This window comes from Pan troglodytes, chromosome 15 (assembly GCF_028858775.2).
Source record: "Pan troglodytes isolate AG18354 chromosome 15, NHGRI_mPanTro3-v2.0_pri, whole genome shotgun sequence".
Lineage (NCBI taxonomy): Eukaryota > Metazoa > Chordata > Mammalia > Primates > Hominidae > Pan > Pan troglodytes.
This window is the reverse complement of record NC_072413.2, coordinates 50,315,256-50,331,492: the sequence shown is the minus strand read 5'-3', so window position 1 is coordinate 50,331,492 and position 16,237 is coordinate 50,315,256. Positions and strand designations below refer to the sequence as shown.

At 42.6% G+C, this 16,237-nt stretch overlaps 1 protein-coding gene across 1 annotated transcript; it reads right to left on the bottom strand.

The window, feature by feature from the left end:
- Positions 1–301: 301 nt before the first annotated feature.
- PTGER2 (prostaglandin E receptor 2) lies at positions 302–14,936 on the bottom strand. Its single transcript, XM_016926089.4, has 2 exons — positions 13,508–14,936; positions 302–1,679 (listed from the first exon to the last, which is right to left on the bottom strand). The coding sequence occupies exons 1-2, from the start codon at positions 14,348–14,350 to the stop codon at positions 1,446–1,448; spliced, it is 1,077 nt and encodes a 358-aa protein (XP_016781578.1). The 5' UTR covers positions 14,351–14,936; the 3' UTR covers positions 302–1,445.
- Between the last annotated feature and the right edge of the window lie 1,301 nt (positions 14,937–16,237).

Sequence of the window (16,237 nt, the reverse complement as noted above, 5' to 3'; positions counted from 1 at the left end):
TTTTTAAGGAGTGGCTATCCAATAATATCACTATGAAAAAAATAAGATGGTTCTACTATTTTAAAGATCATACTGGACGGGTAAAAACTGGAGGAAAAAAATATCTTCTAATACCAAGTATTATAATGAATATTTTAAACTCTAATTTGCAACCTCACTTTAAAACCTGGCAACCACACTTTACGAATCTGCCAAATTAAATATAATTTTTCCACTTTGATCTAATTTAAAAGATACTATGTTTATATTAATCACAAAATGTTATTTGAGGGAGTTCATAAAATACTATTCCATTTTCAAATTTTTGTTTTATAGTTTATTTTTGTAACATTTCAGATGAGTTTACACAGTAACTATGATTAAACAGTGCAAATTCACTGAAATATTTTGATGCTGAGTTTACATTTACATGCCAAACATTTAGAAATATATTAAGATATGACTCACTGCTACATGGTTTCCCATATAAGATGAGTCAAACCATGTTCCCTAAATAAAATATAGACAGATGAATTTTGGTACAACACAGTCATCTTATAAAATCTATTTTACTCATGGCCCCAATATCAACTTTAAAAGGGTTCCAGTATATCTGAAGAATGAACCAGATTTTTCAGTTTTTAAGCCTAATATTTGGCTTCATACATGGCCACGTACATCCTCCCCCAGAAATAGAATAAATAAAGAGTATTAATGAGAATTAACTGCCTTGAGACATTTCTATTATTTCTTGTTGAGAGAACCATTCCTAAAGTCTTCTTGATCACTATTAGCATATGGACATTATAAAATAAATAACCTGACAACTTGACCTGCAGTTCCTGGAGGATGAGTAAACAAAACTGATGTTAACCGACTGAGTCCACTCTTGTAAGAGTAATACTGTAGTGATGAGAGTACTCCCACATACACAAACATCACAGTAAAAAGTGCCTATGATTTTCAACTTCATTGTTCAAATAAAGGGTTCGCTAAGTGATCACAAGACAGCAGGCTTGGTTGCTTCCACATATTGACTTCCTAGAGATTACATATGAAGTTTAATCTGGTCTGGCTGTACACTATATGTTTATAACGGTAGTAGCAAGATTAAAATAGAAAGTACAGTCACTGTTTGGGGTTTCAAACAAATTACAAAACCACATACTTTGTCCTTCAACAGGAAAGCTTAAATCAATAGGCAGCTGGATCTTCAATGCAGCCGATTGTTCCTCCAAAGGCCAAGTACCATGCTCATTGAGGGTAGGTTTTGTAGCTCCTTCTGACACTTTACATGAAGTGCCTTGTCAGCATGTCTGTAGCCTTGACCACAGCTTAAATGTTTGCATACTCCTTTTTATTAGGGCAGCTTCATTCTGTTTACACACTGTTTTCATTTCTCCAAGGAACAATTTCAAAATGATCTTCCAGATGCTATATAACTAAGAACTTTTAAACTACTGACCTCAAAGGTCAGCCTGTTTACTGGCATCTGACTGTGTAGAACAGGAAGTTTGTGTTGCATCTTGTGTTCTTAATGAAATCCGACAACAGAGGACTGAACGCATTAGTCTCAGAACAGGAGGCCTAAGGATGGCAAAGACCCAAGGGTCAATTATTGAATTAATTGATAAAAACCTAAGAGCTTGGAGGTCCCATTTTTCCTTTCGGGAAGAGGTTTCATTCATATATGCAAAAATCTGTAAGAAGCAAAGGGGAAAAATGATGTTAGTTTTACATCGTAGCAGTAGACAGGCTTAGACCCTATGTTATGTCTTGAGATTTAAAAGCAAAACCATGTTTTGTCTGTGGTAGTGGTGGGGAACGAAAGGTGGGGGGTGGGAATCTTACCTTTCTTCCTTATGTAAACTGTAACATAATGAATGTATTTTTTCCCCTTGAACTCAATGAAAGCATGTTTTCTGTGGAATGCAATTAACATTAACACCATGCACAATGTCCTGGTGTCATTGGGAGTGGAGAGAAACAAACTTTTCTTGTCATCTAGAATAGAATCTTTTAACAATATAAATAATAATGATAATATTAGTAGCTCCAGTGTATCAATAACCTAATATATGTGTCATGAATTGTTCTGGGTACTAACCCCGCTTTATCTCTACTCCTTATAGAAACTCTGAAACTTAGAGATTGTCTCTTTTTAACAGATAGGGAAGTGAACTTCAGGAAAACTAATAACATGTTACATTTACTTCCAAATACCAAATCTAATGATCACAATTCAGCGAGACAGGGTCTGCAATGGAACACCCTGAGTGGGAGTATGAGTTCTGGCCATTGGACTGGGTTTGAATCCTACCTCTGTATATAGTTTGGGACCAATGGCAAGATATTAATAATGAACCTTTGTGCCTCAGTTTTGACATCTTTAAAACGGGTGATAATAATAACATACCCATTTCATAGAGTTGCTGAAAGGATGATAGGAAGTGATGTGTGTAAGCTACTTAGATCAGTGCTCACATCCTAAGTGCTCCACAGTGTTCATTGTTATTATCTCCGTTTTACAAATGCAGACACTGGGGTCTAGAAAATTAGATAATTTGCTCAAGTACCCAGAGCTGGTTAGTGGCCAAATCAGGATGCAAATTCCAACTCTCCTGATGCCAGTGCAGTGCTCACTGTGTGCTACATGCAGGCCTGTATTAGAGCAAAGGCCTCAGAACAATGTCCTGAACACTGGAAAGCTGACACATCTTTACATATGGACCAAACTGCTCTACCAGCCCTCAAACGATTTCTTAGATATTTAGGGAGCAACATAAATGTTTGGGCAGGTTGGAAGGAATGGAATAATGCATCTTGATAAAGATCACACTTCTACAAAATTCACAGAAAAGAGGAAAACAAAGGTAGATCACACCTAGTCATTTAAAACCAGTGCTTTATAAGGCTCCAGGGTCTTTCTTACCAATGGCTTTAGACACCTAGCCCCTCTTTTCTTCACTCGCCTTCTGCAGAAGAAGGAGCAGCTTGTTTCCCTTCTCCGAGTACTTACTCTGCAGGCATCTGGCAACTGGATATACAAAGCAAATTGCAGAGAGCGCAAAGGGTAGTCATCTTCAGTTTGCTTATGTTGGGACAAGAGCAGGAAGGTTTGGCAGCCATAGGTGTTTATGCCAGAGAATCTTGGCATAGGGAATGGAGAAAAGATTTGGCAGATGAGTAAGGAAAAAGAAGAATTGATGGTGGGTTTCCCAGAGAGTAGAGGAAAGCTAGGTGAGGAGGTGCAATGGAGCAATAGCTTTCTTGTCAGTTAAACTATTTTGGATGAAAACTATACAGGCTGGTGTGTTAAAAGAGTGATTTGGAGGTAAGAAATTCAGGATAATGATGCACATAGGTCTACAGATTAAAACACATTAGTGATTACATATGCACACACACGTGTGCACATGATGCATAACTGAGCACTCCTGTAGAAAGGGCCTGCAGCTGAGTTGATGATCTAGTTTAACCAGAGAACATATTCACACTGAATTGGCCAGCCAAGAATTGCAGAAAAGGCATAGCCTCTGGTGTTGCAGCTTCACACATTAAGATGAGTCAGGTTTTCAGGGGAGAATAACCCACATCAGAGTTCCTGAATGTCTTTAGAGCGTGACAGAATAATGAGAAGTGAAAATTGGTTGTAGAGGATGAAGCAATTCTGTACTGTTTCCTTTCCTTTTCATCTACTATGCTGGGTAATTTTGAGAATTGCTGAAAATTTGCACTTTGGAGGTGACCAATATTTTGTAGAAGATGGCTTTTTTTTTGAGATGGAGTCTCACTCTGTCGCCCAGGATAGGGTGCAGTGGCGTGATCTCCGCTCACTGCAACCTCTGCCTCCTGGGTTCAAGTGATTCTCCTGCTGCAGCCTCCTGAGTAGCTGGGATTACAGGCACCCGCCACCACGCCTGGCTAATTTTTGTATTTTTAGTAGAGATGGGGTTTCACCATGTTGGACAGGCTGGTCTTGAACTCCTGACCTCAAGCGATCTGCCTGCCTTGGCCTCCCAAAGTGCTGGGATTACAGGTGTGAGCCACTGCGCCCAGCCAGTTCCTTCTTTTATACTTGGAGAAGAGACATACTTCAGTGACCCTCGAAATTCTTGATGTAAGTTTTGTCTTCTACCTCCCCATTTTTTTCTTTTGGTTCTTGTCTTTTGCCTAGATTACTATATTTTTGATCTTATGGATACTGGGATTTTAAAAAATTGTGGTAAAATAAATATAACATAAAATTTACCATTTTGCCATTTTCAGCTATACATTAAATACATTTACATTGTGGGACAATCATATTGTTTATATTTTCACTTTTCTGCATATTATGTTTTGACATCTTAAATTCTTCTTGGCTGGGAGAAAATGCCCCTCCGGGGCTAGCTAATTTGTAGAGATAGCAAAGAGTTAGGCTGGGAGCATGTCTTTGATATACAGACTCACCTATCCAGGGCCAGAACTCTTCTATCAAGGAAATCTTTATTCCTCTGCTTTTATCATTCCAATGCCAGGTACCAGGCAACTAGGGACCACCCCTATAGCTTAGAGCCTGCTGAAATTATTCAACCTAACCAATCCTAAACTGTTTACCCTGCTCTGCCTTTCTTGTGGAAACTCCAATAAAGGCTTGGCCCACGTCCTCCCCACCCTCCTGCCTCTCTGCCTCCTGACTGAAACCGATGCTTTTTCATGTGGCCCTGAGTGGTCCACCATGTCTGTGTTTTCCTGAACATCTCCTGTGTCTCTTCTTGTGGATGCATTTGACTGCATCCACGTAAAAGAACAAAGAACAGCAACCATCACTACCATCTCCAGAATTATTTTCATCATCCCAAATTGAAACTCTGTACCCATTAAACAATAACTGCCCATTCTCCTCTCCCTCCGGCCAGTCCTGAGTTTTTAGTTAAAGGATGTCACAAAGGATATAAGACAATTAATTAATAATATGTCAGTGATATTCGGCAATTCAGTTTCAGAGGTTGGTAGAAGTTATCCATCTTTTTGTGTGCACTACCAATGTATTTGTTATGAGAAAAATACCAAGTGCTAATCCCAATGAGTCAAGTGAATTTTAATTCCTCAGGGCAGGCTGTCTCTACAGGGCTTTGTTAAGAAGGTAAAGCCTTGTTGTGACATTTACAAAGTGGCACAGATGAGAATTAGTGCTATTTTAGCATTGTCATGTATAGAAGCAGCCTCCCATAGAAAACTTCATTTTGGCACTGACCAGGTACTATTCTTTTGTGCTACTTTTCTATCTTTAATGCAATTACAAAGTGGGTTCAGAATTTTAGAGCAAATGAGGGCTTTATTTGGCCGATCATTGAAATAAACTGAGGAGCTTTAAAAATAGGTTGGGTGTGGTGGCTCACGCCTGTAATCCTAGCACTTTGGGAGGCCGAGGCAGGCAGGTCACCTGAGGTGAGAAGTTTGAGACCAGCCTGGCCAACATGGTGAAACTACATCTCTACTAAAAAATACAAAAATTACCCAGGCGTGTTGGTGGGCACCTGTAATCCCAGCTACTTGGAAGGCTGAGGGGAAGGATTGCTTGAACCTAGGAGGCAGAGGTTGTAGTGAGCTGAGGTCACACCACTGCACTTCAGCCTGGGTGACAGAGTGAGTCTCTGTCTCAAAATAAATACATACATACATACACACATACATACATACATACATACATGCATAAAAATATTCTGAGACATTTCTCCCTTCCCCAGATGTTGCAGGAAGTCAGGGACCCCAAATGGAAGGACTGGCTGGAGCCGCGGCAGAGGAATATAAATTGTGAAGATTTCATGGACATTTATCCGTTCCCAAATAATACTCTTATAATTTCTTACGCCTGTCTTACTTTAATCTCTTAATCCTGTTATCTTCGTAAGCTGAGGATGTACGTCACCTCAGGACCACTATGATATTTGTGTTAACTGTACAAATTGATTGTAAAACATATGTGTTTGAACAATATGAAATCAGTGCACCTTGAAAAAGAACAGAATAACAGCGATTTTCAGGGAACAAGGGAAGAAAACCACAAGGTCTGACTGGCTGTGGGGTCGGGCAAAATAGAGCCATATTTTACTTCTTGCAGAGAGCCTATAAACTGACATGCATGTAGGGAAGATATTGTTAAATTCTTTTCCTAGCAAAGAATATTAATAATACCCTGGAGAAGGAATGCATTCCTGGGGGGAGGTCTATAAACGGCCGCTCTGGGAGTGTCTGTCTTATGCGGTTGAGATAAGGACTGAAATACGCCCTGGTCTCCTGCAGTACCCTCAGGCTTACTAGGGTGGGGAAAAAAACCCACCCTGGTTAATTTGAGGTCAGACTGGTTCTCTGCTCTCGAACCCTGTTTTCTGTTGTTTAAGATGTTTATCAAGACAATACGTGCATCGCTGAACATAGACCCTTATCAGTAATTCTGCTTTTGCCCTTTGCCTTGTGATCTTTGCTTTTGCCCTTTGCCTTGTGATCTTTGTTGGACTCTTATCAGGAGTTTCTGATTTTGCCCTTGTCCTGTTTCCTCAGAAGTATGTGATCTTTGTTCTCCTTTTTCCCCTTTGAAGCATGTGATCTTTGTGACCTACTCCCTGCTTACACCCCCTCCCCTTTTGAAATCCTTAATAAAAACGTGCTGATTTTGTAGCTCAGGTGGGCATCATGGTCCTACAGATATGTGATGTCACCCCCAGCGGCCCAGCTGTATAATTCCTCTCTTCGTACTCTTTCTCTTTCTCAGCCGGCCAACACTTATGGAAAATAGAAAGAACCTAAGTTGAAATATTGGGGGTGAGTTCCCCCGATACCCAGAGACTCCGACTTAATTAGTCTAGGTTGAGCCATGGGCATCAAGGTTTGCAAAGTGCTCCAAGTAATTTTAATATGCAGCCAGGGTGTGAGACATCCCTTTAGAACCGTATCTAAAACCTGGAATAGTTTAAAATTATTCATTTATCACACTTAAAAACAAAAGGCCACTTAGGTCAATCAAACAAATGACTTTGAGCTTTCAGAATTCATTTCCTGATCATTAATATACAATCTGATTTTCCCTTGAAATGGAATCCCCTAGAGATAGCAGCTAACATTTATTAAACACCTACTGTGTGTTAGGCATGGTGCCAAGCAATTTATAAGGCATATTTTGTTTAATATTTACATAAACCTACGAAGTATTATTATTCCTATGTTAGAAGGAAATGAAGGTTTAGAAGATCAGTTACTTTGCATAGAATTACAGTCTGGGTAAGTAGAGAAAATGTGGAGTCAAACTGAATCCATGGGACACCAAACTTGGCTTTTAGCCACTAGACACTCTGCTGCCATCTATATAAAAAGCCTGTAATGTAAAGCTTAGCATGAAATTCACAAATGTCTGACCACATTATGGGTTTGGAGGAGATTTCTCTTCAAAGATGTCACAAAAGTTTATGGATATCATGGTTCCTGTTTATGGACTGAAAAACCATGGCTATTTCTAAGTAGCTACTTAGCTTTCTCTGGGACTTGTTTTTCCTCCACACTTTTCCACAGCTAAATTGCAAGCATAGATTGTTATATGTTTACCTGCCTTCTGAAAGACACTAAGGTGTCCTGACTATAGACTTTGCCTAATTCATTCTTTAAAAAAAAACATTTTTGGGGGAGATTATTTTTCAGGTACATGATGCTTTAAAGAAATCCCTTTGCCTGAATCACAGGTGCTTTGTGGTAGAAGGAAACAGAAGCCTATTTTCCTGCAGTAGGAAAAACTGGATCCATGTGGCTCCAGGACTAGTGTCCTTTGTCTTGTGCTTCTCAGAACTGGAAACAAAAAAAGAGCAAATGCTAAGGTTTAGACCTCTGGGCCTATTTATTCCAAGATGGTGGCTCTTAACTCTTTGACAAACTGATGGACACTATGAACCATCTACCCACAACTCATACAAACATATAAACATAAACTCATATAAACGTTTTTGCAAATGAATTCAGGCAGAAAATCCAGGCACTTTCCATGAAGCACAGGTTATGGACCCTGCTCTAGAGGAACTTTGAGCCTTTTCTAAATGTGCTTATCCGATCCCTGGCCTTTTCCATCACATGTATGTCCCAGCTGCAAGGTTCTTAGGTTTAGTTTTCTGTTAGGGGCAGTTTTAGGCAGCAAAATATTCTCAGAAAAATGGAGCTTGGTACACCTTGATAATATAAACTGAGGTACAATGGACTTGAGCTCAAGATAAGGACAGGGAGTAGAGGGTCAGAAACTTCAAAACAGGACAGGAGAAGCCAACTGAGCAGAATGAGTTGCAGATGAACTGGGTCTTAAGCCTCTAGCTGGAAAGAGACCTGTTCATTGCCTTCCTGAAACACGGTCTCACCATTTCTATTCTTTTTTTAAACTTAATACTGTGATTGGTTTTTGATATGCCAAAGAAGAAATATACCATCTCCAGAAGGTGTTTCTCTTTAAGCTGAGGACCTGGTCTAAACCATCTGAGATAGCAGTGAGGACCCACTTGACCAAAGGTGTGGACATAATGCACAAATTCTCTTTTGGGAAAAGAACTAAGGTTCTTTCTGTTTACATTTTTAAAACCAGTGTAATTGTGTCTTTATTCAAATCAGCATTCATAATATCAAATGGCAAAGGAGAAAAGACGTCAAGTGAAAACACTCAAATAGAGGAACTTTCTCTTAAAACATCATGTGTATTAAAACGGTCTCATCGATCCGCAAACACATGGTTAATGATGCTTAAATGATAAAGGGCCTTCCAGTTGTTTATGGACATTAACTTAAACTATCACCAGGCAAAGTTCATTGTGGTTATATGTAGAGATGTCTGGAGTTCTTTTTCATTCCTACCAGAATTGTTATATTTGGCATGTATATAATCTACCAATGTCATATCAGCTTTTCAACCCCCATTCATGTTATATTTTACATAATGAGTACCAGGAATGAAAAGGAAACTCTAGTACTGTTTACTGGAGTTTGTTTTGTATTGCCAAGATCAGATTTCCACTAATCAGATTTACCTAGAAGTTATAACCCTAAAGAATTTCTAAAGATGGAGAACTTTTTAGTATGAGTCAATGGTTTACTCTTGAAATTTTAGAACTGAATAAAAATACATAAGCACTTTATCCTCATGGCATGTGGAAAACAGTTTAAAATGGCCAGAAGCTATCCACAATTAGAAAAGTGGCGAGAAAGGGGCTTGATATGAGTTGGATATGAAGACACAAACAGTATCTGAGGCAAGAATAGAGGTCTCATATATTTCCTGTGTTCTGTTCCATTTCAGGAAGAAAGTTTCTATTTATCTCTGTAAAACGATGGCAAAGCTGATTAACATAAGGAGGAATTTATTAATTTATACAATATCCCTTTAGTGAATAAACAGTTTGGAATATGTTGTTGGTTCCATGCAGAATTTCATACTGGGCAGCCAAAATAATGTCATTTCCCAAACACCACATGGTTTTTGGTCACTTAAGAGATGTTTTATTTGTTCTGATGAAAGATTTTATGTGAGGGATAATCTGATTATTTCTTAATTTAGACCAGCATTTACATTAGCCAATCTCCTAGAATCTGAGTCTCAGCCTTTTATTTCATAGGTCTGTGGAGAAAAGAAAGGGAACCACATAGTTGGCTCTGGCTCAGCTCCCTTGAGCTGACATGAAGAAAAAGGTCTTTGCCATTTTATTTTTAAAGCTAACTAGTTGGAATTAAGAGGCAAAGTGGTCCAGATATTTATAACATTCTCACAGCTCTTTTAAGAAATCTTAGATTAATCTTCTCATCTGTTACCCCTGAAATAAGTACTTTCTCTTGGATAGTGTTGTGGTTAGGTTAATTGGCTCAGTGCTTAAATTGCCTAGCTTTGAGTCCCAGTTCCACCACCCATTAGCTGTGGGACACAGGGTGAGTCATTTGCCTCGTCTGTACGATAGAAATCATCATACTATTTCCTACGGTGTTGTGAAGATAATGGGTTAATGCAAAAGTTAGCATTCAAAAGTCTGATTTTGTGGTCGATAATAATGACATATGAGGTTGAATTGGACTTCACTTGAAGGGACTGGGCCTTTAAAAAAAAACTACAGTTTTACTTCCAAAATTTTGGAAGCCCTAGACTGGCATCTTTGGAGGAAGCAGTAATTCCAACCTGCCCAAACCTTGGGACAATGCCTGACATTAGTAGTTCTAGGTTTCTGAATTCCCCCATTTCCCTCCTCTGTCCACTACTGGAGTGCTGTGGAATAGACTGGTGTCCCACTGGGTACAGCTGTCCTCCTTGTTGCCAGTGGTTTGGTCCACTTTTGAGGGACAAAGAAAGCAGCTTGTTATCCTGAGGAAGGAGTGGGAAGAGATAGAGTAGATTGCTACTATTTTCTGGGATACAAGGAAGAAACTTACTTGGAATAGCTTATTAATAATTATTTTACATAACTAATATTTTGAATTGATAATATTTTAGATATATTGGGTTAAATAAAATATGTAATTCAATTAATTTTCTCTGTTTCTTTTTACTTTTTGTTATATGACTACTAGAACATTTAAAATTCCATTTGTGGCTTGCATTTGTGGTTCACACTGTATTTCTATCAGATCATGTGCCCTCCGTTAGAGAAACAGAAACATTTCTGAAGGCAACCATAAACCTTTGCTTCTAGAGCCCCCTGTTAGGACATGTGGAAATGATTCCTGCTTCAGGTGGGAGATTGGTATAGGCCACTTCTGACCACAATTTTAGTGTGGGCCAAGTAGAATAAAAGGACTTGGAGGAAAAAGCAACCTCCCCTGGAGGCACATGCCAAGGATTCTGAACAACAGGATGTATAAACCAAACAGTAGCCATGAGCTTGAATTTTCAGATAAGCCCTTCAAGAAATAACTTAAATCAAGATAGTACAGCATTTCATAAAGCTTAAAGTGCTATGTAAGTGAAAGATACTAGCAATTATTCCCAATAATCTATTGACAAAATAAAATCCATCAGTGGTCAATATAAATTTTCTTATTAAGAGGTGACAATGCTTCCAATTTCCATTTTGTGTATAGTTCATCTGAATATGGTGTCATGGTAGCTCCAACAATGGAAGTCAGGGAGGCTGGCTTTCTGATTATGTTCACACTAGGATTTTCTCCAGCTCTTTGGGAATCTTTGCCAGAAGCAAAAGCAATTTGCTGATAGTGTCAATGCTTAGAGGTGGTTTGGGGGAGCTAAAGCCCCTTCATAGTCTCCGTCTGGCCCCCCCTAAGCCATAAACAGGAAATTGAAATAAAAACACAGCTTCAAAGCAAAGCTCCTACTCCCTCTACACCTTTTAGCCAGATTTCTGTGGCTAAGCCCCTTCTATCTGGCAACTCTGGAGCAGCCCTTGGCCTAATATTAACTGACGGAGGGAAAACAATATCTATATCTATATCCACACACATATATTTGAATTTACAAAAACATAAGGCAACGATGGAATTCTCATGGTAAAAGGCCAATTTACATGAAAACAGGGCAACCTGTTGGAAACCACTACCTTTATTTAAAAAAAATACAGTTTATGCAATGGGTCAGTCATGATCAAAGAGGAGAACTTTTTCCTCTTGCTCGTGTAGGAAAGAGACTAAAAATCGTTTCACAAGTGTGTTATCACCCCAAACCCATTCCCAGGCTATTTAAGTAGCTGATAGTGGGGGATATTTTTATAAATATACTCACAAATGACAGATAAAACCCTAAGAACTGATTATCTTAATTCCCAACACCCTAAGACAGTCTTTCAGGAATAGTTTCTGATCCCCAAGCTGAATGCAAAGCTGTTTGGTGGAATTTGAAATGCTTTCTTTCATAGATATATGTTCTGCATCCTAGTGCTGACCTTCAAAAGCTGATTTAGCTCCTAACATAATCAAAAGCTCCTACCAGTAAAATAAATCAAAAGCATATAAGCCATGTGGGTTTCTACATCACAGCGTTTCTGTTGCATAAACTCCCCTGCTCAGAGTGGTATGGGAGATGCAGCCTCCCACAGTCCGACTTCATTTTATAAGAGGGCGTCTTTGAATATTCCATCTCATTCCCTCAAAGTGTAACCAATTCAGAACAGTTTCTGCCCTGACAGAGGATGGGGTAGAAGGGTGAGGACAGTGGGGACCAGGGAGAAGAGAACGTAGCTAAGAAAGGGAGTTAACTGGGCTGGGGAGGTGAGAATCTTATTCAGACCTTTGGGACCCTGTGTCCCTTCCCATCCCTGAGGATGAGCACATGAAGATGTAAGAAGCAGTAATGGAGGCAGGAGATAGGATAAAGTTACTTCTCCTCCAGCTTTTACAGGTCAGACCTGTTAATAGTAGGCACTGCCCATCTCTTTTCTCCAAGATTGTGGCAGGTGGAAGTCACTATTAACTGCTTTGATGCTGCAGCATCAGTCTTGCTCTTCTGAAGATTAGGAAGTGGAGTTGCCACAACTCCCAATTCCTAGCCCCCGTAAGAGGCCAGCACATTCTCGGACATATTCCAGGCTCAGCTAAAACGTTACACTTGAGGAGACTTGAACTCACAGCCTCATATCATTTAGCAGTTAGTTAGCATCAAATAACTGCTAAAGTTGCCCCAAATCAAGGCAGCACGATGCCAGGACTTGGTCTCTTGTCGTTCAGTTCCCCAGGTAGACCCACTCTTCCCTTCCTGAGAGGGACCAGCCATTCCTGCCTGTGGCTTTGTGCTCATCAAGTGCATAACTGTAAGCTGAAGGACACCTGTGTGTATTTCTGACAGTGACATTAAGAGCGTGTTTTGCAAGATATTACAAATGCTTAGCAAGGTGTTCCTCCAAGTATTTCCTCTAGTTATCATTATGGTTTTATAAACTTTCATGGCCACAAAGAGTTACATTCAAATATATAAATTGGGAAACCTATAAACTAGATGTTTGTTGGACTTTTAGGACAAATAACAAATGCTCTAAACTTCTGCATCAGGGACCCTTCTCATCTGGGACCATTTTCAATGGCAGCTGGAATGCTATGGGTTGGGTACTACATTTTGCCCTGGCAGGAACAGAAGGCAAGCATGGAGAACCAGCATCAGTGGATGAGAGGTACAGGGCAGCAAACTGCAGCTCCAGGTCGTCAGGCTGGAACAGTGACAGCCATCCTAAGGTGGAAGGGGCTGCCTCTTTCTCAATTACTAAGCCAAGATAGGCAACAGCGAGAAAGGGACACTGCCCAGGGCTAGGATGAGGAGATTGGCTAGCTTAGCTGAGGCCCAGGACTCCCTTTCGGACGGTCTGTATTATTGTATAAGAAACTCTAGCCTAGCAACGCCCATAAGCCAGGATAAGGAAGTGGGCTAAAGAGGAGGGGAAACTAGTGGGGAAGGCTACAGATCTTTACAAATTAGGACATATTTTTACAAGTTGCAAAAAGTTTGTAGGGCGGTGGAAAGGGTGGAGGCGTCAGGGGAGAGCATGAGAAGGCTGAGCAGAGCCGGGCTGTGGAAACGTAGGGAGTGACTTACCGTGAAAGGCAAGGAGCAGACGGCGAAGGTGATGGTCATGATAGCCAGGAGAATGAGGTGGTCCGTCTCCTCCGCCATGGACACCCTTTCCCCTCTCCTGCGGGCCCCGGGGCCGCCCCGGCCACTGCCCAGGGAAGGTCCGCAGCGGCTTCTCCGGCTTCGGCGGTGCATGCGGATGAGGTTGAGAATGACGCTGAAGTTGCAGGCGAGCACCGAGACGATGAGAAGCAGCAGCAGGGTGGCGTACAGCTGCAGGTAAGCGGTCCGCCCGTGCCGGATGAAGCACCAGGTCCCGGGGCAGTACTGGACGTACTGCCCATAGTCCAGCAGCGGCAGCGAGCAGAAGAGCAGGGAGACTGCATAGATGACAGGCAGCACGGCCAGGCCCCCGGAGCGCGAGACGCGGCGCTGGTAGAAGTAGGGGTGCCCGATCGAGAGGTAGCGCTCCAGGGCCATGGCGAAGAGCATGAGCATCGTGGCCAGGCTGAAGAAGGTCATGGCGAAAGCGAAGTAGGTGCACGCGCGGCTCTCGGGCGCCAGTGCCACCAGGGTCTGGTTCCGCGCGTACGAAGCCAGTACCACTGGGCTGATGAGGCAGGTCCCGAGCAGGTCGGTGAACACCAGCTCGGTCACCAGCACGTGGAACAAGGAGAGGGAGCTCCTGCGGCCGGCGCTGCACCCCACGTCCCCCCGCCAGCGGCGCGCCAGCAGCGCCAGTGCTATGAGGTTCCCCAGCACCCCGGCCGAGAACATGACGGAGCTGATGGCTGGGCTTTCGCCTGGGGGAAGCCACTGTCGCGTCTCGCAGTCCTCAGACCGGGAGTCATTGGAGGCATTGCCCATGGTGGGGTGCCTGGAAAAGAGATGCGCCCTCCTCTCCCGGCCTTTACCTGGGAGGAAGAGGGTCTGAGAGCCGGAGCGTTCCGAGACTCAGAGGAAAAAGGGGAGGGACCGAAATCCAGAGCCCCCTTCCCGCACCCAGCGCGCCGACGGCGGCTTGCCCTGGGTCTCCCGCCGCGCGCCGAGTGGCAGCTCGGCTGCTGCATCCGAGCGGCGCTCGGGGCTCCCGCGCCTACCCGCGCGGGCCAAGGCCGGGAGCCAGAGCCTAGGGGAGCCGTCGTCTCCGCCCCCGCACTGTCGGGGGGCGGGCCCAAGAGTGCTGGCCAGGCCTTGCAAGTGCGAGTGTCCGCGAGCTGCAGGGGAGGCAGGACGCGTCACACTCGCGGGGGCGTTCCGAGTCCCTGGGGCGCGCCGGCGGGGAGGGAGAGAAGGAGTCTGAGCACCCGCTGGGCGCGGCACTGGGCAGAGGCGCGCGTGTTGCCGGTGTACTGAAGCTGCCCGCGACCGGCGGGAGCGGCGTTTCTCGCTTCCTCGGGGTCCGGTACTCGAAGCGCACGGCAGTCTGACCTCGGCTGGGAAGCGTTAAGCCCCAGCAGAGGGCTGGGAGGGAGTGCAGGAGCACTTGCGGGGTCTGCGCAGAATACACAGAAGATCGGGGCAACGAGCAAAGCAAAGCAACTCACCAAACAATGAAGTTAGGAGAACCCAATCCCGTGAAATGAGCGGAACAAGGGAATAACAGTGCAAAGGCAGCTTGAAGTAAGACCAGAATGTTTTGCTTTGTTTTTACTATTCCCAGGAAGATACACTAAGAGGTTGGGACAAAAATTGGGATGAAGCGTAAAGCAAGTGTGTCCATCCAAGGAACCAAACCACACAATGCGCACCACCGAGCGGCCTGTTGCACTGCCGCTTTGATTCGGTTACTAGCATTTCACCGTTTCCTATGTCAACAGCATAACGGATAACCACTTGTTTAAGCAACCATTAAAAAAAAAGGAGTGTTTCTTGTACAGAATTGTGTTTGTGGATACAACATGAAAACCATTGCACATCACTGTTCTGTCCTTAAGCTGAGCCTTGTAAGAAAATGTTGATATTTTGTTTAGCCGTTTATCTTTACATGTTGTTAACCACGTAGTATCCATCCAGAAAGACTTGTTCCTGGCAAAGTGTATTGGTAAGTGGCCAGTTTCAGACTGGAGCTGACAGTAATGGTTTCCTACCACATATTGTCATAATTGCAGAGTCGTGAAAATGGGCTGATATTTAACACAAAACAAAACAAAATCCAGTTTGGCAGACAACATAGGTAATTGTGTTCTGTAAGAAGTCACATTCACTTGGGGAAGGGAGGCCAACTGGGAAGTGAAGGGTCTGATCTGCCTAGGGAACTGGCAAGAAAGACAGTCACAACGTGGGAGGAAGCAAAGATTGCCTGCTGAAGAGCCTATCTTGCTACAGCCTGCTTACTCTCCATGAATATTTTTTGCTAACTTTGATGATTCTGGCCTGGGGATTGGAATGCGGAGTTGGGGGGGTGGTCCCACTAGGAGAAGCATAATTTACTGGATCGCTTGCAAAGTTTACAGGCCTGTTTTCACATGTCAGCAGGCACTACTTCAATCCCTAAACTTCTCATGGCATGGATTCCTAGGAAAGAGGATCTTAACTCCTACAGTTTTTCTTTCAAGCTGTAAACTCTGCAGGTCAGTAACAACTTATTACCAATCTTTGCCATCCATCTCTGACTATTCCCCTACTCCAACATTCCCCCATCTCACCCCAAGCAATGGGGAAACATCAAACTTAAATCAGAAGTATTTCTTAATAGGAAAACACTATGATTTATAGCATAATTCTGCACTGCAGTTTTACTATTAAATAAGG

Excerpts from the sequence above, each read along its gene's own strand:
- PTGER2 (XM_016926089.4), bottom strand. The coding sequence starts at position 14,350 with ATGGGCAATGCCTCCAATGACTCCCGGTCTGAGGACTGCGAGACGCGA. Across the intron at positions 1,680-13,507 it reads TCTGCTCCTTGCCTTTCACG|ATTTTTGCATATATGAATGA; the intron begins GTAAGTCACTCC and ends TGCTTCTTACAG.